General features: G+C 37.6%; 3 protein-coding genes across 3 annotated transcripts; 2 read left to right on the top strand and 1 right to left on the bottom strand.

The window, feature by feature from the left end:
- The first annotated feature begins 1913 nt into the window (after positions 1-1913).
- Positions 1914-4060, top strand: LOC131687231 (UDP-xylose and UDP-N-acetylglucosamine transporter). Its single transcript, XM_058971305.1, has 3 exons — positions 1914-2229; positions 2300-2499; positions 2671-4060. The coding sequence occupies exons 2-3, from the start codon at positions 2423-2425 to the stop codon at positions 3599-3601; spliced, it is 1008 nt and encodes a 335-aa protein (XP_058827288.1). The 5' UTR covers positions 1914-2229; positions 2300-2422; the 3' UTR covers positions 3602-4060.
- Positions 4010-5355, bottom strand: LOC131687232 (uncharacterized). The gene is made up of 2 exons (XM_058971306.1): positions 4802-5355; positions 4010-4744 (listed from the first exon to the last, which is right to left on the bottom strand). Exons 1-2 carry the CDS (start codon positions 5240-5242, stop codon positions 4340-4342), a joined length of 846 nt encoding a protein of 281 aa, XP_058827289.1. The 5' UTR covers positions 5243-5355; the 3' UTR covers positions 4010-4339.
- Positions 5356-18538: 13183 nt separating this feature from the next.
- Positions 18539-19745, top strand: LOC131689770 (uncharacterized). Its single transcript, XM_058975064.1, has 2 exons — positions 18539-19078; positions 19197-19745. The coding sequence occupies exons 1-2, from the start codon at positions 18629-18631 to the stop codon at positions 19587-19589; spliced, it is 843 nt and encodes a 280-aa protein (XP_058831047.1). The 5' UTR covers positions 18539-18628; the 3' UTR covers positions 19590-19745.
- Positions 19746-21531: the final 1786 nt, after the last annotated feature.

Here is a 21531-nt window from a genome sequence, read left to right as displayed (position 1 = left end):
AGTTTAATTTGCATGGTATTAATATATAACAATAAAAGTATTTTTAATTTTCAAACACTAAGATGTTTATATGTATTTCTTTGATTATTTTATAATTTATTATAAGGCATGCATTTAAACTAGAACTTAAACACATTCCATGGCACATACCGCACTAAAATGTAATTGATCCGTAACTTTGGACCGAGAATTTGGCCATTCGTCCAATGGATCCCTGAAATTAAAGTAAATGAAATAACAGATTTATCTATCATGCAAATAAATTCAACAATACAAACCTTTCGAAGAACACAACACCAACCCAGCAAGTTGTCGGTTCACGGTTGATTTTTTCGTACATGAAATTCACATAAGCTGGATTTTCAAAGATTGACGTCATTTAAAACTTATATGCTATTCAGATAGCCGCTACATAGTTGTTAGATGTGATTTATATGAATCACGTAATCTATGTTGAAAATGAAAACATTTGGATTTATGTGAATAATCACATGAAATCAAAGTGATTTATTTTTTGAGTGATAGATGTTTGTGTCAGTTACTACCCTATTAGGTACTTTACTGACACAGTTAACCTCACTTTTCTTGACAGTTCGCTTGTACTGTTTACATCAACCCTCCCGCAACTTGACGTTTAGCCTAAGTTGCATGAAACCACCGTGTTTCGAATGATGTCGCCACCATACAACGCCGTCCACAAATTGCGATACTGTAAATTTCTATGCGAGAAAATAATTCCGTGACGTCTTTTACGAACTTGTTTTCTTTATTTACATTCGGAAGCGGTAATCAAGATGATCATTTCAAAACAGCGTAATAATTTAATATAAATACAAACAAGTTAATTCATCATTTTGGAGTTTCATAAAAGGATTACAAATTGTGCCGAATGTAAAAGTAAAATGCATGATTTGATTTGAGTGCGCTTCTAGTGTGAACTTTTTCTTCTTCCGTCGCCCTTGAAATATCTTTCGCATATGACAATTCTCGAAAGTTTGTCGTTAATCTTAAATACATTTAGTTTCGTGATTATCATTTTTCACCTCGTATTTAACAAAGGTGGGATTGACTTCGATTATTTCTGACAGCATTTACGACATTTACGGTGCAAAGGTTTCCACAAAATTCAGAAGTGATGACAGCTCATTTTCTATCGGAGAGGGAGAAAAACAGTCCAGTATCATTGTGTGTGTTGTTTACATTGCAATGCAAATATTACTACCTAATATCTTAAAACTAAAAGAAAGATGCTCACTAACTAGCATAGGCGCCGCTTGTTTGTATGCTGATGTTTCCAAAAATTCATGAATCATTTAAAAATAATGCATCGGAATAAAGATGCATTATTTTTATAATAAAACAACACCAAACCCAAAAAGTCTTCAAAAATGAATTATCGAAAGTAAAAATATCTGAACAAGAAAATTTTCACTGTGAACAAGTTTACGCTTTTTTTAGAAATTGCTCTTGAATAAAGATTGATCCGCCATTTTAGACCCACAGACCCAAAAAAAAGTGGTTTCAACGATTTGTATAGGAGCTGTCAAGTTGTTCCCCCTCTGGTTTACATGGACTTAGAAAAATTTGTGGACGACTAGATCCGCTCGAAGAAAATCGTAAAGAATTTTTCTAAGTCCATGTAAACAGTACAAGCGAACAAAATGAAACACTCAGTTCATTTGTGACGTCAGCGTAAAGTATTCAATATGCATCTAAGAAAAACGTATACCTACCAAAATATCGAGACACTTTGGTTCACCCGGGTACGAACGAACACACTGACTTGAACGTAAAGATGAAGTCCGAATGCAGCAATAGTATTCGTATATGTGTGAAATGGCTATACTATGTTCTGTTGGGTTGTAGTTAATAAAACTCATTATTTAGATGGCCAGTGATTGTTATCAGTCACGAAATGACAGTGCAATAAATACAAATTTCTAAATAAGTATAGAAGTGATTTTGCGTTTCGCAATGACCCTTTAATTACAGTAGTAATATGACAAATGATAAAATCTCACACTAGTACACAAGTGATATTCCGAGCCCATTCATCATTCAGCAAAAGGAATTTCGTTGACCGAACGCATACTACAGGTAAAAGGGTAAACTTTACTCAAAGAGTAAAGTATGTAGCAGAAATAAAATTGAGTCCAGCTGGAGATTGTGAAATAGGACCCAAAATTACGAACTCAATACGGAAACGTGAAAGAGATTACAAAAAAAAACGTAACTATCGGCCAATTGAACTTGATATTGAATACTGACGGCTATTGAAACCAGTTTTGTTTCCATTTAGGTTGCTATATTGACTAAAGCAGTAGTTTTGACGTTCGACTGTGAGCTGACGAATGACGTGCTTGCAACAAGTGGATTAGTTGCTTCTTCGGCCAGCACTTCAGTTATCGAACTTACGTAAAAAATGAACGCGGCACTTGCCATCGTAATGGTCTTTGTTGGATGCTGCAGTAATGTGGTATTCCTGGAGTTGTTAGTGAAGTGAGTAACAATCAATTATGTTACCAGTTATGAACACTTAACGATGACTATGATAAACACACAAAATCAATTTTGAAACCTTGATTTTTAAGAATATTTTCAAAACAGAATGCCGTTCCGGTTGGCAAAATTCTAAATTCTATGGAATAAAAATTGAATTTTCTCTTCCAGAATTGATCCCGGCTCGGGTAATCTGATAACGTTCTTGCAATTCCTGTTCATCTCCGTGGAAGGATTCCTATTTACATCGAAAGCTGGCACGGTGAAACCACGGATAGGTTTGAAAGACTACACGATTCTGGTGATCATGTTTTTCGTTACCAGCGTGTGCAATAATTATGCATTCGACTTCAATATTCCCATGCCACTGCACATGATCTTCCGGGCGGGGTCGCTAATCGCCAACATGATTATGGGTATTATCATTCTACGGAAGCGTTACGTTTTCTCCAAGTATCTATCGGTGGCGTTGATCACCATGGGAATCGTTATCTGTACAATAGTTTCCGGCAAGGACGTCAAGAGTACTCAAGTTAATGAGGTTGTAGAGGAAGATGCCATGAGCGTATTCTTCTGGTGGACTGTCGGAATCACTCTGCTAACGCTAGCTCTGTTTATATCAGCTCGAATGGGACTCTATCAGGAAGTGCTGTACAAACGCTACGGAAAGCACCCAAAAGAGGCACTGTTCTATACGCATCTTCTTCCGCTGCCTTTTTTCCTCATCCTAACGGGAAACATTTGGGAACATATCAAACTAGCAAATGCGAGTCCGCTGTACGACGTCCCAGTATTGAACGTAGCTGTGCCCATCACCTGGCTCTATCTGTTGGGCAACGTACTAACTCAGTACGTCTGCATTAGTTCAGTATATGTCTTAACGACGGAATGTTCCTCGCTCACGGTTACTTTAGTAGTCACGCTCAGAAAGTTCGTATCGCTGCTGTTTTCAATTGTTTACTTTAGCAATCCGTTCACCATCTATCACTGGATCGGGACAATCATGGTATTCACGGGAACGATCATCTTCACTGAAGTGGTCGGTAAATTTCGACAAGCACTGGCACCCACTCAAGCCCCAGTGGATAAGAAGGCCAACTAATTGCGAGGCTCTGAGTAAATCAAAGTTACTAGTTGTTTCTTCGTTTAATATTTTTGCGATTTGAAAGTAATTCGACAGTCGAGGCTGGTTTGGTGCGATTTTTCAGGGGATTTCATAGGATTAAAGTAGACACACACTAGACCTTGTTTTTAGGTAGCTCAAAGTACGTTTTTTATCATTAGACTGTGAAGTTTTGGCCGCTAAAACTTCATTCGCACGCATAGTCCGCAGCTTTAAAGATAAATAGGTAGTAATTTTGACAAATACTCCTGGAACATGGATGGAATAAATTTTATTGTAGCCGCAGAATCTTTCAAATTAAGGAAATGTTTTTAAAGCAGTCGCTCAAATAAAAACAATTAGGCTATAGGTAGTTTTCTTTCAGTACGATGACCTAGTCTTGTATAGTCGCTTGCAATAAAAGCATCGTATGTTGAATTTTTCCATGAAAACTGCTAATACGTTATTTTGAAAGACCTTTCATTTCAGCAAATTTTGCAATTAATTTTGAATGTACAGGCAATACTAGGGCATGTACAAGATCCTACTGATACATGACCAAGACTCAGTCCAGGGTCTGAATAAAATTTCTAATAATTGATTAAATCGACCGTCGCCTAAAGCAGCCCTACCTTTTTAGTTTATATGGATATTCGAAGAAAACAACACAAAAACAATTGATTTTGAAATACATGTCAATAAAAGTCAGATTTTGTTTCCAAATTACTTACCACTACACTAAGAGCCATTCACCGACTCCGCTGTTGCCACAAAATGCTGTGCCTCTGGATGACTGAAACTACCAACTGCTTGCTGGTAATTATGATCAGCTCTTGAACTGTCTTCATTGATCTTTACCGAGTACCTATGCAAACAACCCATGTTGGCCTCAAACAGAATATCATTGATTGCTTTTTCCGCGAAAAGCCGCTGCTGTGGATCAAGATCGACCAGTTTTTCACCCCAAACCTTAGCTACGGTGGGACCGTCCCAATCACGTTCATGTGAAACTTTATTCCACAGGCTGTAGTTCGCTGGGTTTACCGGTTTCATAATTCGTTTGCGAATACGTCTTCTGCATCGTACGGGTTTGATATCTTCGGTAGTAACGACTTCTGCTGAGATGTTTGTCTCGGATGGGCTCTGAAAACAAATCAAACTTCAGGTTACCATGAAATAATTACAGATATTCGCACAAACCTCCGCACGCTTCTTTGGCGTACCACCAACCGTTGGATCCAGATCTCCCAAAAATCTCAACGCATGAAAAACCCATGAAGTAGGCTGATATATCTCATTCTCGTTTTGCGCTGTTAACCTCGACTGTTCTACCTTTTTCCACAACTTCCAGTAGTTCGATCGTAAGGTGTTAATTTTCCTTTTCACATCCTCTTGCTGTGCTCTTGGTTTCAAATCACGGTAAATCTCGACCAGTTTATCGAGGGCGTTGTTTCGGGCTTTTCTGTTTGTATACAATGAGTATGACTGGTTCCAAAGTTCTGGTAGGGACTCGTACGCCGCGATAAAGTTTCGCATCACAAAATACTGTTTAGATTTTTCATCGTCGGTTTCCTCGATGATTTCATCGTATTCGTTTGCGATGGTTATACACTTTCCTTCCATCTGGTATGTTTCTTCCATTTTATTTGTTCTATATACTATTCAGATGTTATTATCGTTGAAATTCTCGGCTTTTCACGGGCATTAATTTTTCTTGTTTTTTTTTTCGTGTGAAATCCAAACAAGCGAAAGTATTCTGTATTCCTGCCACCAGAGTGTAAAGCACTATACAGTAGAAGCCTTACACGCTCAACAAACTCTATTCAGACTCTGAATAACGGAATGCTACTCAAACCCATTTTTGAGAACTTATAGAATCGACAAACATATTATTAGGGCGTACAAGATAACTGTCCAAATCCACCTCGAAGGGAAATTTTAGACAAATCATTACTCGTCAATCACAGAAGTTGGTAGCAAACAAAAGAGAAAACTTTTTTCTTTCATAATCTGCTGTTAGCTGTCTTCGGCCCTAGGGGCAGATCACTCTAGAACTGTATAACAAATTTGCATCAAATTAGAAAAAATGCATTCAATTTTCCTTTTTGCATCAACTTTGCGCTCCCTCGCAGAAAAGTTTAACAAACGTCCTACGCTGATTCACTTTGTTTGACGTTTTGTAGAATGTAGGGCTAGTTTTTGTCGTGACTAACAACTTACCTTTCAATATAGGGGCCCCTCTTCAAAATTTCGGAAGAAAAATGATGTAAGATTTTGAACGCTTCCCAGGTAACCAATAAGCATGCTGAATGCGTCTTAACGGCTACTTGATAAGCACTTAAGTCGTTTTAAATGCTATTTAAAAGTCGCTGTGCTATGAAAATGCTTTTTTACTACTGTTGCGCATTCAGAATGCTGCTTACTGGCAAGAAGTTTTTAAACAGTTTTTCAAATGCTGATTAACAACAGTTATGCATAACAAATGCCAGCATACTGCAAGAAGCATCCGGAATACAAATTTTACGCTACTTTACTGCATACACTAATGCTTGTTGGTTACCTGGGTTATATCTTTTGTTGTACTGAATGGATTTAATCACTTTCTTCGGCATTTTGTCGAAAATATTTGTACCAATGTTGAATTAAATTTTGGAATATGTAGGACAATCATTATCAACGGAAAAATAGTGTTTTGAAAAATCTTTCGAAAATGACTCGGAAAAGTGAAAATTTTCAGCCCATCCCGCACAGAGCCGGCAATATGATGCAGCAACCGAACAATAAAATAATGAAAAGTTTGTATATAGGTCCCCTACATGTTTGTTTCTATGATTATTCGTATTGGGTTGCTTGACGACAGCAGTTGGTGGGGGAAAGCCGGCATATTAGTTTTGGTTATGCCATTAGAAGCCGGACGGAAAGGAAAGGCTAATGCACACTACGAGAACGAGCGAGAAAGCGATAGTAGTGCATTTAGCGAAAGCGTTACGTACATTTTGAACCTTAATAACTTTTCTTCTACTAAACGGATTACCAATCTTGTTTCATAAATCGGAAGGAAAACGTTCAACGCTTGCTACCGATACGTTGTTTGCTATATAAAATTTGTTTAAATAGTTCAAAAACTACATTAAATGAGAATCAACATTAATGATAAAACCTATAAATAGGGGTGTCGCAGCTTTTCTCAAAGCGAGATGTGTGTAAGACGCAGTGCATAACAGACGAGCATGGTCGTGAGAAGCTGCATCGGACGACCAATCAAATCGGCTACCACCGGAGCGAAGAAAAACGTTGGTGGAGGTGGTGGCGGTGAGAAGGCCAAAAAGCCAAAGGCTAAGAAACGCAGTCACTGAAAAGGCGGTAGTAACTGCCACTAAAAATGCCACCAAAACATCGAAGGCTGCAGCGAACAAGCCAAAGAAGGCCGCCAAACCTGCCAAGAAAGCTGCCCGAAGAAGATAAGTAAATTCACACGTCTCTAATGTTGCCAACAGTCCTTTTCAGGACTAACAAAATACTTGTAAAGAATTAGTGGTGCTTATTTTCCGTTAGCGCTGTTAATTGTAGATGGATTTGTATCATACAGTCGTGATTCGCTGGTTGGACACTTTTTAACTGGACTACTTTTTAGTTGGACCTCCGCTAGTTGGACCATTGTCCAACTAAAAAGCATCTGAACGTTAAAATCTCGTGTCAAATTTACTTTGACAATCAATCTGACAATATGTAGAGATGTGAACAGATGCATTTACACTGCCAACATCTCTTTTGGAGAGTTTTTGACATTTGTCAGTCGGTCCAACTAGCGAATCAAAGTCGTTAAGGCTAGTTTACAGTTCGGGAAATGGATCACGGGATTTCGCACGGGATTTGCGTCGGGATTTGATCAGGAAAAATTTCCCGCCGAGATCTCTCCAAACTGTCAAACCAAAAACTCTGCTGCTTCTTAAAAATACAAACAGTATCAAACTTACAGCGAATTGCAAACCTTATAAAAATACTATTTTACCCGTCGGAAACAATTTGTGTTGAATTGTTCCCGGCCGGATTTCTGTGTGGAGAGTTTTAAAATCCCGTGATGTTTCCCGCGGTTGGGTTTACACTTCAGGAAAACTGTCATTTTTGTGTAGACTCATTTCCCGTCACGGGATTTGAAATCCCAAGCTCCATTTAAAATACACAGGGACTCAAATCTCGTGACACGTTTTCCGAACTGTAAACTAGCCTTTAGTTGGACAAGGATGTGGCCCAACCAGCGAATCACGACTGTAGTTGTATGCAAACCGTTCTTAGGATGAATATATAATGAAAAAAGAATTTTATTAGGAAGTTCGTTTTATTAATTTTTTAAAATAAAAATAATTATATAAGAAAATATTTTTCAAATTAATCTACAAACCCGAAGGTTTTTGCAAATCCTTCCAAGAAAAGCAGTGAATGTGGTAACTCTGCCACTAAGCGAAAGCTACACCAAAACGAATGATGAAAATATTTTCATTTATCACACAAAAGGAGGGCCTTTCATCTGCATCGAAAAGTTAATAAATAGGAACGCCTTGATGCAAAGCGTGCTCATTCGGTGTGAGCTGCGAAAGGGGAATGATCATTTGTGTGTACGCAGTCAAACCAGAACCATTTTATATTTTTAGTTATCATATATTAACTGTCATCTCTTCCAAACAACTTAACCCTCTGCTACCAACCCCGTGGTTTTGCAGGGTTAAGGAGAATCATTGTAAAATGCCCAATACACGATTTTATGTTGTTACCTCCACTAAAACCACTTCAGAACTCTCCCATCTGTCATACATTGGCTGCTTGTTGAAATCATTATATGAAATTATTGACCTGTATTCAATGCGCAGAACTCGGTAATAAAATTGTTTTACTGAATATACTAACGAACGGGATCCCCAGGAAAATTTCGCTGAGCCCGGTAAATCGAACTTAAGGCACATAAAACCCCATTCTATGACAGTATGCATATATAACTTATGTGTGTGCATACATAGTTTATACAGTTGACACATAGAAGGTATGTGTGCGCGTGATAACAATAGCATTTCTTCTTCATATGAATTTTAAGCGGTTTGAAGCAAATGGAATTAACGTTTGGATTTTTTTCAGTGGTGTAATTGCATCTATTCGCATCTCTAATAATTGTCCAGTTAAAAAATGTCCAACCAGCGAATCTCGACTGTATGAAGCAGAGGGGGAACAACTTGACAGCTCCTATACAAATCGTTGAAACCACTTTTTTTGGGTCTGTGGGTCTAAAATGGCGGATCAATCTTTATTCAAGAGCAATTTCTAAAAAAAGCGTAAACTTGTTCACAGTGAAAATTTTCTTGTTCAGATATTTTTACTTTCGATAATTCATTTTTGAAGACTTTTTGGGTTTGGTGTTGTTTTATTATAAAAATAATGCATCTTTATTCCGATGCATTATTTTTAAATGATTCATGAATTTTTGGAAACATCAGCATACAAACAAGCGGCGCCTATGCTAGTTAGTGAGCATCTTTCTTTTAGTTTTAAGATATTAGGTAGTAATATTTGCATTGCAATGTAAACAACACACACAATGATACTGGACTGTTTTTCTCCCTCTCCGATAAAAAATGAGCTGTCATCACTTCTGAATTTTGTGGAAACCTTTGCACCGTAAATGTCGTAAATGCTGTCAGAAATAATCGAAGTCAATCCCACCTTTGTTAAATACGAGGTGAAAAATGATAATCACGAAACTAAATGTATTTAAGATTAACGACAAACTTTCGAGAATTGTCATATGCGAAAGATATTTCAAGGGCGACGGAAGAAGAAAAAGTTCACACTAGAAGCGCACTCAAATCAAATCATGCATTTTACTTTTACATTCGGCACAATTTGTAATCCTTTTATGAAACTCCAAAATGATGAATTAACTTGTTTGTATTTATATTAAATTATTACGCTGTTTTGAAATGATCATCTTGATTACCGCTTCCGAATGTAAATAAAGAAAACAAGTTCGTAAAAGACGTCACGGAATTATTTTCTCGCATAGAAATTTACAGTATCGCAATTTGTGGACGGCGTTGTATGGTGGCGACATCATTCGAAACACGGTGGTTTCATGCAACTTAGGCTAAACGTCAAGTTGCGGGAGGGTTGGTATGAAGCCTTATTGGCTCTCAAACGTGAAACTTTTTCGCTCGATGCGCCAACTGGGTTTCATTTTTGGTACTAGTCAAATGATGATGAAAACATTTTCTTGCATTGATGATATAGGATGGTTGTTCTATTTTAATTGTTTTAAAATAAATATCGCATAGTTTCACAAAAAGCTTGATTACAGGTGATAAGAAAACACTCGTTCTTTCGTTTGACACCAAAAAATTCAGTTGAACTCAATATTTTATTACACTCAACCAAAATATCACTTACCTTTTATATGCAAAAACATGTAAATATTTTCCATAATACTTTTCACATGAATGTTATTATTTTCACACATAATCTTTTCTCTCTTCCGTCCTATAAAAACCAGTACTGACTACAGATATATGTTACGTGATGTTCAGTTACTTTCTATCGGAATGCCACATATTTTCTATTTGAAACCTACATACCTTTTATCTGATATTCAGATGATCGTTAACTAAATGTATAATAGCAATTATGTTATGTGAAGAGGGTTTATCCAACGACACGACAAGACACTGCTAATCCAAAACTGTATCTCAAATCGGACTACCCCCCAGTGACTCGGGTAACTGGAACTGTCAATTTGAGATTTTATTTGAAAAAAGTGTAAAATTGGCAGCGCTGATGAATATGTTGTTATTTTTCGATAACAACCGTTGTTCGCCGTAGTAACCCCTGGTTACCTATATGTTGTGACTAAACAATGAAAAATTGTCTCGCCAAAAATGGTAAGCATCCGAGAATATTGTCTTTTTATTTAGATTCCTAATTGTTTTCTCTTCTATACGCCTCGACTCTAGGCATGAGCTTTCCGTGTGGTAGACAGCTCCTCCACTGTGCATTGTGGTCCACCAGATGACATTTTTCAGTTAACGACTGTACACCAGGTATGGACAAATCGTTATGCACACCAACGGAAACTAGTCAGACCAATATGGTGATGGCTCAACATACTAACAGCGATAAATGTGCTTGATTGGATCAACCACTCAAACCATACTAACTTGGTGTTTCTGACCAAGCCCCATCGAAGATAGGCCCTATCCTCAGTCATGTCTTCAAGTGACTATAGCTAATTTTCTTTCTAGTCACTAAATGACGTGCCTATGTGAATGCTCCATGTATCCGTCGACCTGTCGCGTGCCGGAACATGAATATTTCGGCAAACCTTAATAAGGATGAACTACTATATGATGATACTATATGATTATTTACTCTTCAGGAAACTAGAAATTCATTAATGCCCAGCAAATGACCTATCCGATATTTCATTGCGACGATGAACCGGCCATCCATGCTGCTAATGGAGATGAACGACCACTTTGTCCACAATCTTTTGTTTGAATTTTTTGCCGGTTGCGTTTTCGTTTCTCACCGCTTTATGACGGTTACTGTAAACACTTATACATCAACAAGAAATTGACAACATGAACAACAAATATAAACAAATATGACACTAAGGGCCGATTTCTTCACCCTCGCTTAACTTTTAAACCAGGTTCACCAGTACGTTTAAACTTGGCTTGGGTGAAGAAATGGCCCTAAGTAAACAAGAAATTATCAGCTGATCAGAAACGTCTCATGGATTGCCTAATTCCGGCTGATAGGTTTCGAACGAAATTCGCATTACAACCTAACGGCCACGGAAAATCCAGCTGAGCCAACGCATTGGTTTGAACCAGAGATTGTGTAATTTCGTTTCTTGCATCTACTAGCCTACAGTTATAATGAATTGACAATAATAACAATACTACAAAAACGCTACATATCTATTCTTTCAATTTTTCATTCAACAAAACCGCCGCCATTGACTTGACATGTTTATGCCGTTTTTCATTCAGACAAACTGAGTCAATTTCTAACCATAGTTTTAAAACTGACTCAGTTTTACCTCAAACAACAACCGCATTAATTAGTAATAACACTAAAACTATGCTCCAGGGTATTGAGTAAAGCATGTTGTAGCCTCGAAAGTTAGCTTAGATCTCTGTTCAGCTTCGCAGCAAAAGCAAACGGGATAAAATCCATACTTCAGAGATGTACGGGAGAATGTTGGGCTCATGATCATGTGATTAAGTAACGGATGACTAGGGGTACGACCAAAAAAGATGGAGAAACGACGAAGGACAATCTAGACTTGTGGTGCCATAATTAGCTAATGAAGTCGGAGAGGTTTCCAGCAACTACTAGCTAGCAATGGTTTTCAACCGGGGGTGAATTCACCCCCAGGGGTAAATTAGACTATTTTAGGGGGTGAATTATGCGTGACAATTTTTAACTTATTATCCTAATATTCAGGTCGGATATTTGTCTGTATATATTGTTTCAGTGTGTCAAGAATTGAAATGCTTACTGATGGGGTCTTTCATTGAAAAACCCCGGGGCGATGGGTTTCATTGGTGTTGCATTTTCTAGCAGAAGAGCAGGCCACTAGACGTGTTTCATTTCTAATTCTGCTAGAAAGTGTGAAACCAGTGCAATCCCCCTGCCCCGGTGTTTCTTAATTAAAAACGACAATAAAGTTCTCAGAAACAGGTTTCTGATTATAAAATTACGGTTTTCATCCAATTAATTTTTTTCTGACAACAATCTTCCGAAGAGGTACATCATAGGGATCAATAGTCGGAAAGGGGTACATGGAACGAAAAAGGTTGAAAACCACAGACGTTTCACTAACTATCAATTATACAAGGCAAAACAAATGGTGTATATTGTTCGCAATCCATTGATGTTTCGATCGCTTCATGTCTATCACCAAGACAGTCATCTGTCTTGTTACCCCATTCATTGAACCGAATAACCGGAGTCGTTATGATGAACAGGTATAGCGTATTCACCTGGACGCCGATATACCTAACCGTATCTATAAAAAGGAAGTAAATTAGGTACATCTTGGACGCGCAAAATAACGCAATATCTCTACTTGTGAACTATGAGATGGGATCTTTACTTAGGACTCAGAGGGGGAACAACTTGACAGCTCCTATACAAATCGTTGAAACCACTTTATTTGGGTCTGTGGGTCTAAAATGGCGGATCAATTTTTATTCAAGAACAATTTCTAAAAAAAGCGTAAACTTGTTCACAGTGAAAATGTTCTTGTTCATTTTTTTTTTTACTTTCGATAATTCATTTTTGAAGACTTTTTGGGCGTTTGGTGTTGTTTTGTTATAAAAATGCATCTTTATACCGATGCATTATTTTTAAATGATTCATGATTTTTTGGAATCATCAGCATACAAACAAGCGGCGCTTATACTAGTTAGTGAGCACCTTTATTTAGTCTTAAGATATTAGGTAGTAATATTTGTATTGCAATGTAAAAAACACACACAATGATATTGGACTGTTTTGCTCCCTCTCCGATAAAAAATGAACTGTCATCACTTCTGAATTTCGTGGAAACCCTTGCACCGTACATGTCGCAGCACCTATCAGTTAGATGCTCTACCTTCAGAAATAAACAGTCGAAGTCAATCCTGCCTTTGTTAAATGCGAAGTGAAAAATGATAATCACAAAGCTAAATGTATTTAAAGATTAACGACAAACTTTCGAGAATTGTCATATGCGAAAGCTATTTCAAGGGCAATGGGAGAGGAAAAAGTTCACACTAGAAATCAAATAAAATCATGCATTTTATATTTTACATTCGGCACAATTTGTAATCCTTAACTTGTTTGTATTTATCTTAAATTATTACGCTGTTTTGAAATGATCATCTTGATTATCTCTTCCGAATGTAAATAAAGAAAACAAGTTCGTAAAAGACGTCAGGAAATTATTTTCTCGCAAAGAAATTTACAGTATCGCAATTAGTGGACGGCGTTCTATGGTGGCGACATCATTCGAAACACGGTGGTTTCAAGCAACTTAGGCTAAACGTCAAGTTGCGGGAGGGTTGTTAGGACTAGACTTAGGATCATCTGGCTTGGCTGAGACTGTGGAGCGTTAAATCCGGTACAACTGGTGACATACTGATTAACGCAAAAACAGTTCCATAGTCTGTGACACATTTTACCACCGAGGGAAAAGTACTTGAACCTCATCATATCATAAGGTTTCCATAGTGGAGAAAATAACGCAGGTACCTGCTGAAATAAACAATATCAAAAATTGAATTCCACATTGAATTTGCTTTTAAACTTACGATTGTTTTCTGAAAAGAAAATTTCTTTTGTTGTTGTCTTTGGATTTTGCATTTTGTTACCTTGGAAGTTGCATGCCAGCTGGTTGTTGATTTCCAACAGTGTTGCCCGAGATATCAATTTTTTGATATTACCGGGGGGCTACTCAATGTACCGGTAACTGGTAGTTACAAACTCGGACACTTTTTCATTGGAATATTTCATTGAGTTCCTTGTCGTGTCGTTGGTTTATCTGATATTCATGTGATTGTTAGGTACCTATATAATAGTATTCAAATGCTTTGGTAGGTAATGAACCTGGTTTGAATAAAGGTGCGGAGTATCCTTGTAAAGTCCAGCCGAATATTGAGCCGATATTCTAACTGATTCTAGTTAATATCTGGTTCCAGTGACAAAACAATCGTGTCACTGGAACCAGTCACCAACTAGAGCCATCCAGAACTTTGGCACATTTTTCGGCTGGACTTACTGGGCTGTGTTGATCATTGATTTGAAATGCATTCTATACCATCTTGGAATCTTCAACCTGGAGCAGAGATAGCGGATATATATTTCTAACGTCTTCACATTTAATTAGAAAAATAACAAGTCAGAGAGCAATGTATTCTCCGCCGTGCTTGTTCCTTGTTGAATGTGTTTGATTTTTTCCCATAGTATGTTCCTGTAATAGTAATGTGTTTTACACATAACCCTAGCAGTATGTGATAGTCACATAAAATGTATGTGGGGCATGCTTAAAAGTTATTCATTTTATATTTGAAATTCATCGGTGATTATATAAGTTTTATTTGATGCATATGAATCTGATGTGCATAATCATTTTTAAAATTTACGTGTTTTTTCACATGAAACGTATGTGATTTTTTGGCTCAGTGTACGAATTATTGAGATCCGGAATTATTTTTGTATTGTTGAGGTTGGGATCAATAGTCGGAAAGGGGTACATGGAACGAAAAAGGTTGAAAACCACAGACGTTTCACTAACTATCAATTATACAAGGCAAAACAAATGGTGTATATTGTTCGCAATCCATTGATGTTTCGATCGCTTCATGTCTATCACCAAGACAGTCATCTGTCTTGTTACCCCATTCATTGAACCGAATAACCGGAGTCGTTATGATGAACAGGTATAGCGTATTCACCTGGACGCCGATATACCTAACCGTATCTATAAAAAGGAAGTAAATTAGGTACATCTTGGACGCGCAAAATAACGCAATATCTCTACTTGTGAACTATGAGATGGGATCTTTACTTAGGACTCAGAGGGGGAACAACTTGACAGCTCCTATACAAATCGTTGAAACCACTTTATTTGGGTCTGTGGGTCTAAAATGGCGGATCAATTTTTATTCAAGAACAATTTCTAAAAAAAGCGTAAACTTGTTCACAGTGAAAATGTTCTTGTTCATTTTTTTTTTACTTTCGATAATTCATTTTTGAAGACTTTTTGGGCGTTTGGTGTTGTTTTGTTATAAAAATGCATCTTTATACCGATGCATTATTTTTAAATGATTCATGATTTTTTGGAATCATCAGCATACAAACAAGCGGCGCTTATACTAGTTAGTGAGCACCTTTATTTAGTCTTAAGATATTAGGTAGTAATATTTGTATTGCAATGTAAAAAACACACACAATGATATTGGACTGTTTTGCTCCCTCTCCGATAAAAAATGAACTGTCATCACTTCTGAATTTCGTGGAAACCCTTGCACCGTACATGTCGCAGCACCTATCAGTTAGATGCTCTACCTTCAGAAATAAACAGTCGAAGTCAATCCTGCCTTTGTTAAATGCGAAGTGAAAAATGATAATCACAAAGCTAAATGTATTTAAAGATTAACGACAAACTTTCGAGAATTGTCATATGCGAAAGCTATTTCAAGGGCAATGGGAGAGGAAAAAGTTCACACTAGAAATCAAATAAAATCATGCATTTTATATTTTACATTCGGCACAATTTGTAATCCTTAACTTGTTTGTATTTATCTTAAATTATTACGCTGTTTTGAAATGATCATCTTGATTATCTCTTCCGAATGTAAATAAAGAAAACAAGTTCGTAAAAGACGTCAGGAAATTATTTTCTCGCAAAGAAATTTACAGTATCGCAATTAGTGGACGGCGTTCTATGGTGGCGACATCATTCGAAACACGGTGGTTTCAAGCAACTTAGGCTAAACGTCAAGTTGCGGGAGGGTTGTTAGGACTAGACTTAGGATCATCTGGCTTGGCTGAGACTGTGGAGCGTTAAATCCGGTACAACTGGTGACATACTGATTAACGCAAAAACAGTTCCATAGTCTGTGACACATTTTACCACCGAGGGAAAAGTACTTGAACCTCATCATATCATAAGGTTTCCATAGTGGAGAAAATAACGCAGGTACCTGCTGAAATAAACAATATCAAAAATTGAATTCCACATTGAATTTGCTTTTAAACTTACGATTGTTTTCTGAAAAGAAAATTTCTTTTGTTGTTGTCTTTGGATTTTGCATTTTGTTACCTTGGAAGTTGCATGCCAGCTGGTTGTTGATTTCCAACAGTGTTGCCCGAGATATCAATTTTTTGATATTACCGGGGGGCTACTCAATGTACCGGTAACTGGTAGTTACAAACTCGGACACTTTTTCATTGGAATATTTCATTGAGTTCCTTGTCGTGTCGTTGGTTTATCTGATATTCATGTGATTGTTAGGTACCTATATAATAGTATTCAAATGCTTTGGTAGGTAATGAACCTGGTTTGAATAAAGGTGCGGAGTATCCTTGTAAAGTCCAGCCGAATATTGAGCCGATATTCTAACTGATTCTAGTTAATATCTGGTTCCAGTGACAAAACAATCGTGTCACTGGAACCAGTCACCAACTAGAGCCATCCAGAACTTTGGCACATTTTTCGGCTGGACTTACTGGGCTGTGTTGATCATTGATTTGAAATGCATTCTATACCATCTTGGAATCTTCAACCTGGAGCAGAGATAGCGGATATATATTTCTAACGTCTTCACATTTAATTAGAAAAATAACAAGTCAGAGAGCAATGTATTCTCCGCCGTGCTTGTTCCTTGTTGAATGTGTTTGATTTTTTCCCATAGTATGTTCCTGTAATAGTAATGTGTTTTACACATAACCCTAGCAGTATGTGATAGTCACATAAAATGTATGTGGGGCATGCTTAAAAGTTATTCATTTTATATTTGAAATTCATCGGTGATTATATAAGTTTTATTTGATGCATATGAATCTGATGTGCATAATCATTTTTAAAATTTACGTGTTTTTTCACATGAAACGTATGTGATTTTTTGGCTCAGTGTACGAATTATTGAGATCCGGAATTATTTTTGTATTGTTGAGGTTAGATTGGTTGTTTTAGATATAGAAAATGTTTATCTAGAAATTGGACTTATCAGTGGATAACCTCGACTACCAACAACTACACTCTTTAATCCAGTGATTTCTGCCCACCTTCGTGTTTTCTATCGAAATTTCAATCTCTGAATTTCATTTTAGTATAAATTGAAACCGGAAGAACAAATGTGAGTGAAGTAACAAGAAATTTACCATCTGGATATTTTTCAGAGGTAGGAAACATATTTTCTTCACCAATATTACTTTTCATTACAAGAAATAACATTTAATTATAATATTGATTGAATTTATAAAAATCAGAATTTACTTTCCAATGCGTTTTGACAGATGAAAATAAAAACATCATCGTTGAACTTCCGTGCCCTCTGGCGGTCGACATCTAGCGTTAGATCACGAATAAACAAACCAAAATCCTTTAGCGATACATTGCATCTGTGGTTGTAAATCAGCTGTCAGGAATCTTAATTGACCTGCGTTAAGCCAAAGCGAACTGAGCGCCATATTTTTTTTATGATATTTTTAATTGAAAAAATTATTTTTCGATTATTTACCATTATCATAGAAAGTTTAAGGGTACTTATTTGCTATCGATTACTATTTGAGTTCTCAGAAATAAATTGATGTAGGTGTTTATAGTGCTACATTAACTGCAACAGCGATTTTTTGGAAGGTACCCCCAAATAACGCTTGGCCCTCTTTGGTTTAACACAGGCCAATTAAGAAACTTGAGCTCTATCGATTTATGTAACAAAAATTTTAATCTTCATTTAACAGCTGAATTACTTGAGATACGTTCAATTACAGTCGTGATTCGCTGGTTGGGCTACACCTCTGTCCAACTAACGAATTTGATTCGTTAGTTGGACTGACTGACCGATGTCAAAAACTCTCCAAAGGAGACGTTAGTAGTGTAATTGCATCTATTCACATCTCTAATAATTGTCAGATTGATTGTCAAAGTAAATTTGACATAAGATTTTGACATTCAGATGCTTTTTAGTTGGACAATGGTCCAACTAGCGGAGGTCCAACTAAAAAGCGGTCCAGTTAAAAAATGTCCAACCAGCGAATCTCGACTGTATTATCAAACGTGGCCACCTTTCCATCTTTGTTTGCCTCCATTCCTGATGGTTACGATTTCACACTAATACTGTTACAGAATGGAAAAAACAAGCGTTCAGCATTTGGCATACCTGTTATTTCAAATGATTTTGATTGAATTCATAAAAGTGGAATGACTTGATTGACATTTGCGTTCAGATTGAAATCGGTATCGTAGAGAATTAAATTAGCTATCAATCCGGAATGGAGGACCAGGCGAGTTTGGATGAAGCTAATATAAGTTACACGTCGGACGAATATACCGAGGTCGAATGTCTCAACAGTGAGGAAGGTCTCAACAGTGAGGAAGGTTGTGATATCGATGAACGGAAGGACAAGGTGCTGAGATATTTTATCGAAACATACCGAAGATCTGGAGAGTTGTGGGATTCAACTCATCCGGATTTCCAGAACAAACGGAAAAGATTGAGCGCACTGGACGAGCTTGTTGTAATTTATAGAGATATTAAACCGGGAGCCAACCGAAAAGCTACGCGTACAAAGATCAATACACTTAGATCGAACTACTGGAAAACATGGAACCGAGTGGAACGTTCGAAATCGGAAGCTGAAATATATCAACCGAAGTCATGGGTGTATCACGCGATGAAATTCCTCGGTGATGAACCGGATTGTATGGAAAAACACATACAGGTAAGAAAAGGCTCTATTCAATTTACCATCTCAAATCTATGGGTGCATTTCAGCATCAGGATCAGAACCAGTGTTGATCGTCACAATTTAAGAGCATTAAACCTATTTTTCGTTCCAGAGGATAGTAAAGAATACTAACCGCTGCGCTGAATTTAGCAAACGGAGAAAGCTAGACCCAGGAAAATCTCGAATACCATTGCAGACGGAAATTTCTTATTTGCCTGCTGGTCAAATCGTGTATCAACAAGTACAACAGATCAACAGCAGTGTACCGGCTGTTGTAGCATTTTGGAGTGAAAAATATACCCTGTTGGATTCAAAGCAAAAGTTATTTGCCGAAAAGGCAATAAATGACATACTTTTCGAAGCAAGTCTTGGCAACTTGCAACGGGACTCCGTGAGAATTAATGAAGATCTCCAGGACGGCGATAACGATCCCCTGAAACAAACTCCTGCGCGGACGGCGGTAGAACTTTGCAGGATAACGAAGGATAGCACTACTAGGTTTTAGTAGAGGCACACTTTGTTCTGCATTATTACAAAATACCAACACTGTACCTATGCCACCAGATTTTTTTTTCTGTGTCGGGAATTGGATTTTATGTATGAAAGAAAACCCGAAAATTAAATACTTATTTGACTTCAATTGAACATATTCTTGCAACGTTTTTTTTAATAAATATTAGTCAGTCACAAATATATTAATTTGCGAGAGCTCATACTTAGTTGCGTTTCGGCTTCGCCTCATCAGAAACCGACACTAACTTATTGTCGGAATAGATTAGTGCCGGCTTGATGCAAATCCCTTAAAACTAAAACACACTTTGTGTTTCAATCGAACGACTGATCAAACGTGATGTCCCGTTCGAGCAGAAGTTCTGTTTATGCCGATGAGACACAGTGAAACCGAAACTTGTCTTGGCTTAGCAGGTCTATGCGAAAGCACTATGTTATATTTACACAAAGTGTGTTTTAGTTTTAAGGGATTTGCGTCAAGACGGCGCTAATCTATTCCGACAAAGCTACATGAGGCAAAACACGCTGAGTTAGAGTTACTTTCCGAGCTCCGGTTTGGCAGGAATGAAGCAAAACTTGCTGTTACATAGCGTTACATTCCGAGCCCCAGTTCAGCCGGAATCAATTGCTTTTCGCTGTTGCTGCAGCTCAAGTTCAGATGTTACAGATTTTCTAAAGAACAGCTGACCATCATCAGTAAACAAAGAGCACACGAAAGGCCATTCCGGTTGAACTGGGGCTCGGAAAGTATCGTTATGTAACTCAGCATGCTTAGCTTCATTTCGGTCGAAATGTTGTTGGAAATGTAACGCTAGGTAACATTGCTTGTTTTGCTTAATAATATTAAAGAAGTTTTAACAGAAATTCATAAACTAAACTTCGTCTTTTAAGAGCTAGAAATCAACTCGGAATGGGGGAGTACGAGAGTTTGCATGAAGTTAATATAAAAAGTAGTATTATCAACGAAGATGGATACAGAGAAATCGAATGTATCAGCACGGAGGACAATGCAAAGGCAGCGGATGAAGTTTACAATGTTTGTTACGACGAACTGGAAGAAAGTGTTGTGAGGCGTTTTATCGAAACTTACCGAAATTCCGAGGAGTTATGGGATTCCACACACCCACTGTATCAAAACCAAGAGAAGAGATTGCGTGCGTTGGACGAGCTACTGTCAATCTATCGGGAAATCAAGCCAGGAGCCAATCATAATTCTGTGCGAAGAAAAATAAACACCCTTAGAACACACTATTGGAAAGTGTGGCATCGGGTGGAGCATTCGAAGAAAACGGCTACGTCAGAAGCGGATATTTACCAACCTAAGTCTTGGGCTTTTCACGCTATGAAGTTCCTGGGGGACTATCCGCAGTATATAGAAAAGAAGAACAAAAAGGTAAGAAATACCACGTAGCGGTTCCCCAAACATCGCAACATTAAATATTCATTTCAGAAAATCGACAGTAAGCCTCGGGGCAGTAAATGGAATTACGTGAAGCCAGCCATCCAAAAACAATCGTTACCTCAGCCTGGTCAATTGATCTACCAACAACTGCCGCCGGCCAACAGTAATATTCCACCTGCTGTTGCATTTTGGGGTGAAAAATATGCCTTGTTGGATTCACGACAAAAGATCTTCGCTGAAAAGGCAATCAACGATATTCTTTTTGAAGCCGCTCAGGGCAATTTGCAAAGGAATTCAGTACGAATCAATACGAACCGCTAGCAGGGCGATCAAGCCAATCATCAAAAACCTGCTTCTCGACAGGCATTTGTTACGGAATCCGGACGATGTGCGGATAACATTAAAACTATACAGAGTAAAAGAGGATACTACTACTAGGGTATTCTGAAGGCGCATGTTGGTTTGATCATTTGCAAAACACTAGCACACGTCGCTAGGCGTTCAATACCTATTCTAGTTAATCACCCTTATTCTT

The sequence above is a fragment of the Topomyia yanbarensis genome, chromosome 3 (assembly GCF_030247195.1).
Source record: "Topomyia yanbarensis strain Yona2022 chromosome 3, ASM3024719v1, whole genome shotgun sequence".
NCBI lineage: Eukaryota > Metazoa > Arthropoda > Insecta > Diptera > Culicidae > Topomyia > Topomyia yanbarensis.
Note: the sequence above shows the minus strand (reverse complement) of the source record. Positions and strands in the feature narration are given on the sequence as shown.

Excerpts from the sequence above, each read along its gene's own strand:
- LOC131687231 (XM_058971305.1), top strand. The coding sequence starts at position 2,423 with ATGAACGCGGCACTTGCCATCGTAATGGTCTTTGTTGGATGCTGCAGT. Across the intron at positions 2,500-2,670 it reads TTCCTGGAGTTGTTAGTGAA|AATTGATCCCGGCTCGGGTA; the intron begins GTGAGTAACAAT and ends TTTCTCTTCCAG.
- LOC131687232 (XM_058971306.1), bottom strand. The coding sequence starts at position 5,242 with ATGGAAGAAACATACCAGATGGAAGGAAAGTGTATAACCATCGCAAAC. Across the intron at positions 4,745-4,801 it reads CGCCAAAGAAGCGTGCGGAG|AGCCCATCCGAGACAAACAT; the intron begins GTTTGTGCGAAT and ends ATTTGTTTTCAG.
- LOC131689770 (XM_058975064.1), top strand. The coding sequence starts at position 18,629 with ATGGAGGACCAGGCGAGTTTGGATGAAGCTAATATAAGTTACACGTCG. Across the intron at positions 19,079-19,196 it reads GTATGGAAAAACACATACAG|AGGATAGTAAAGAATACTAA; the intron begins GTAAGAAAAGGC and ends TTTTCGTTCCAG.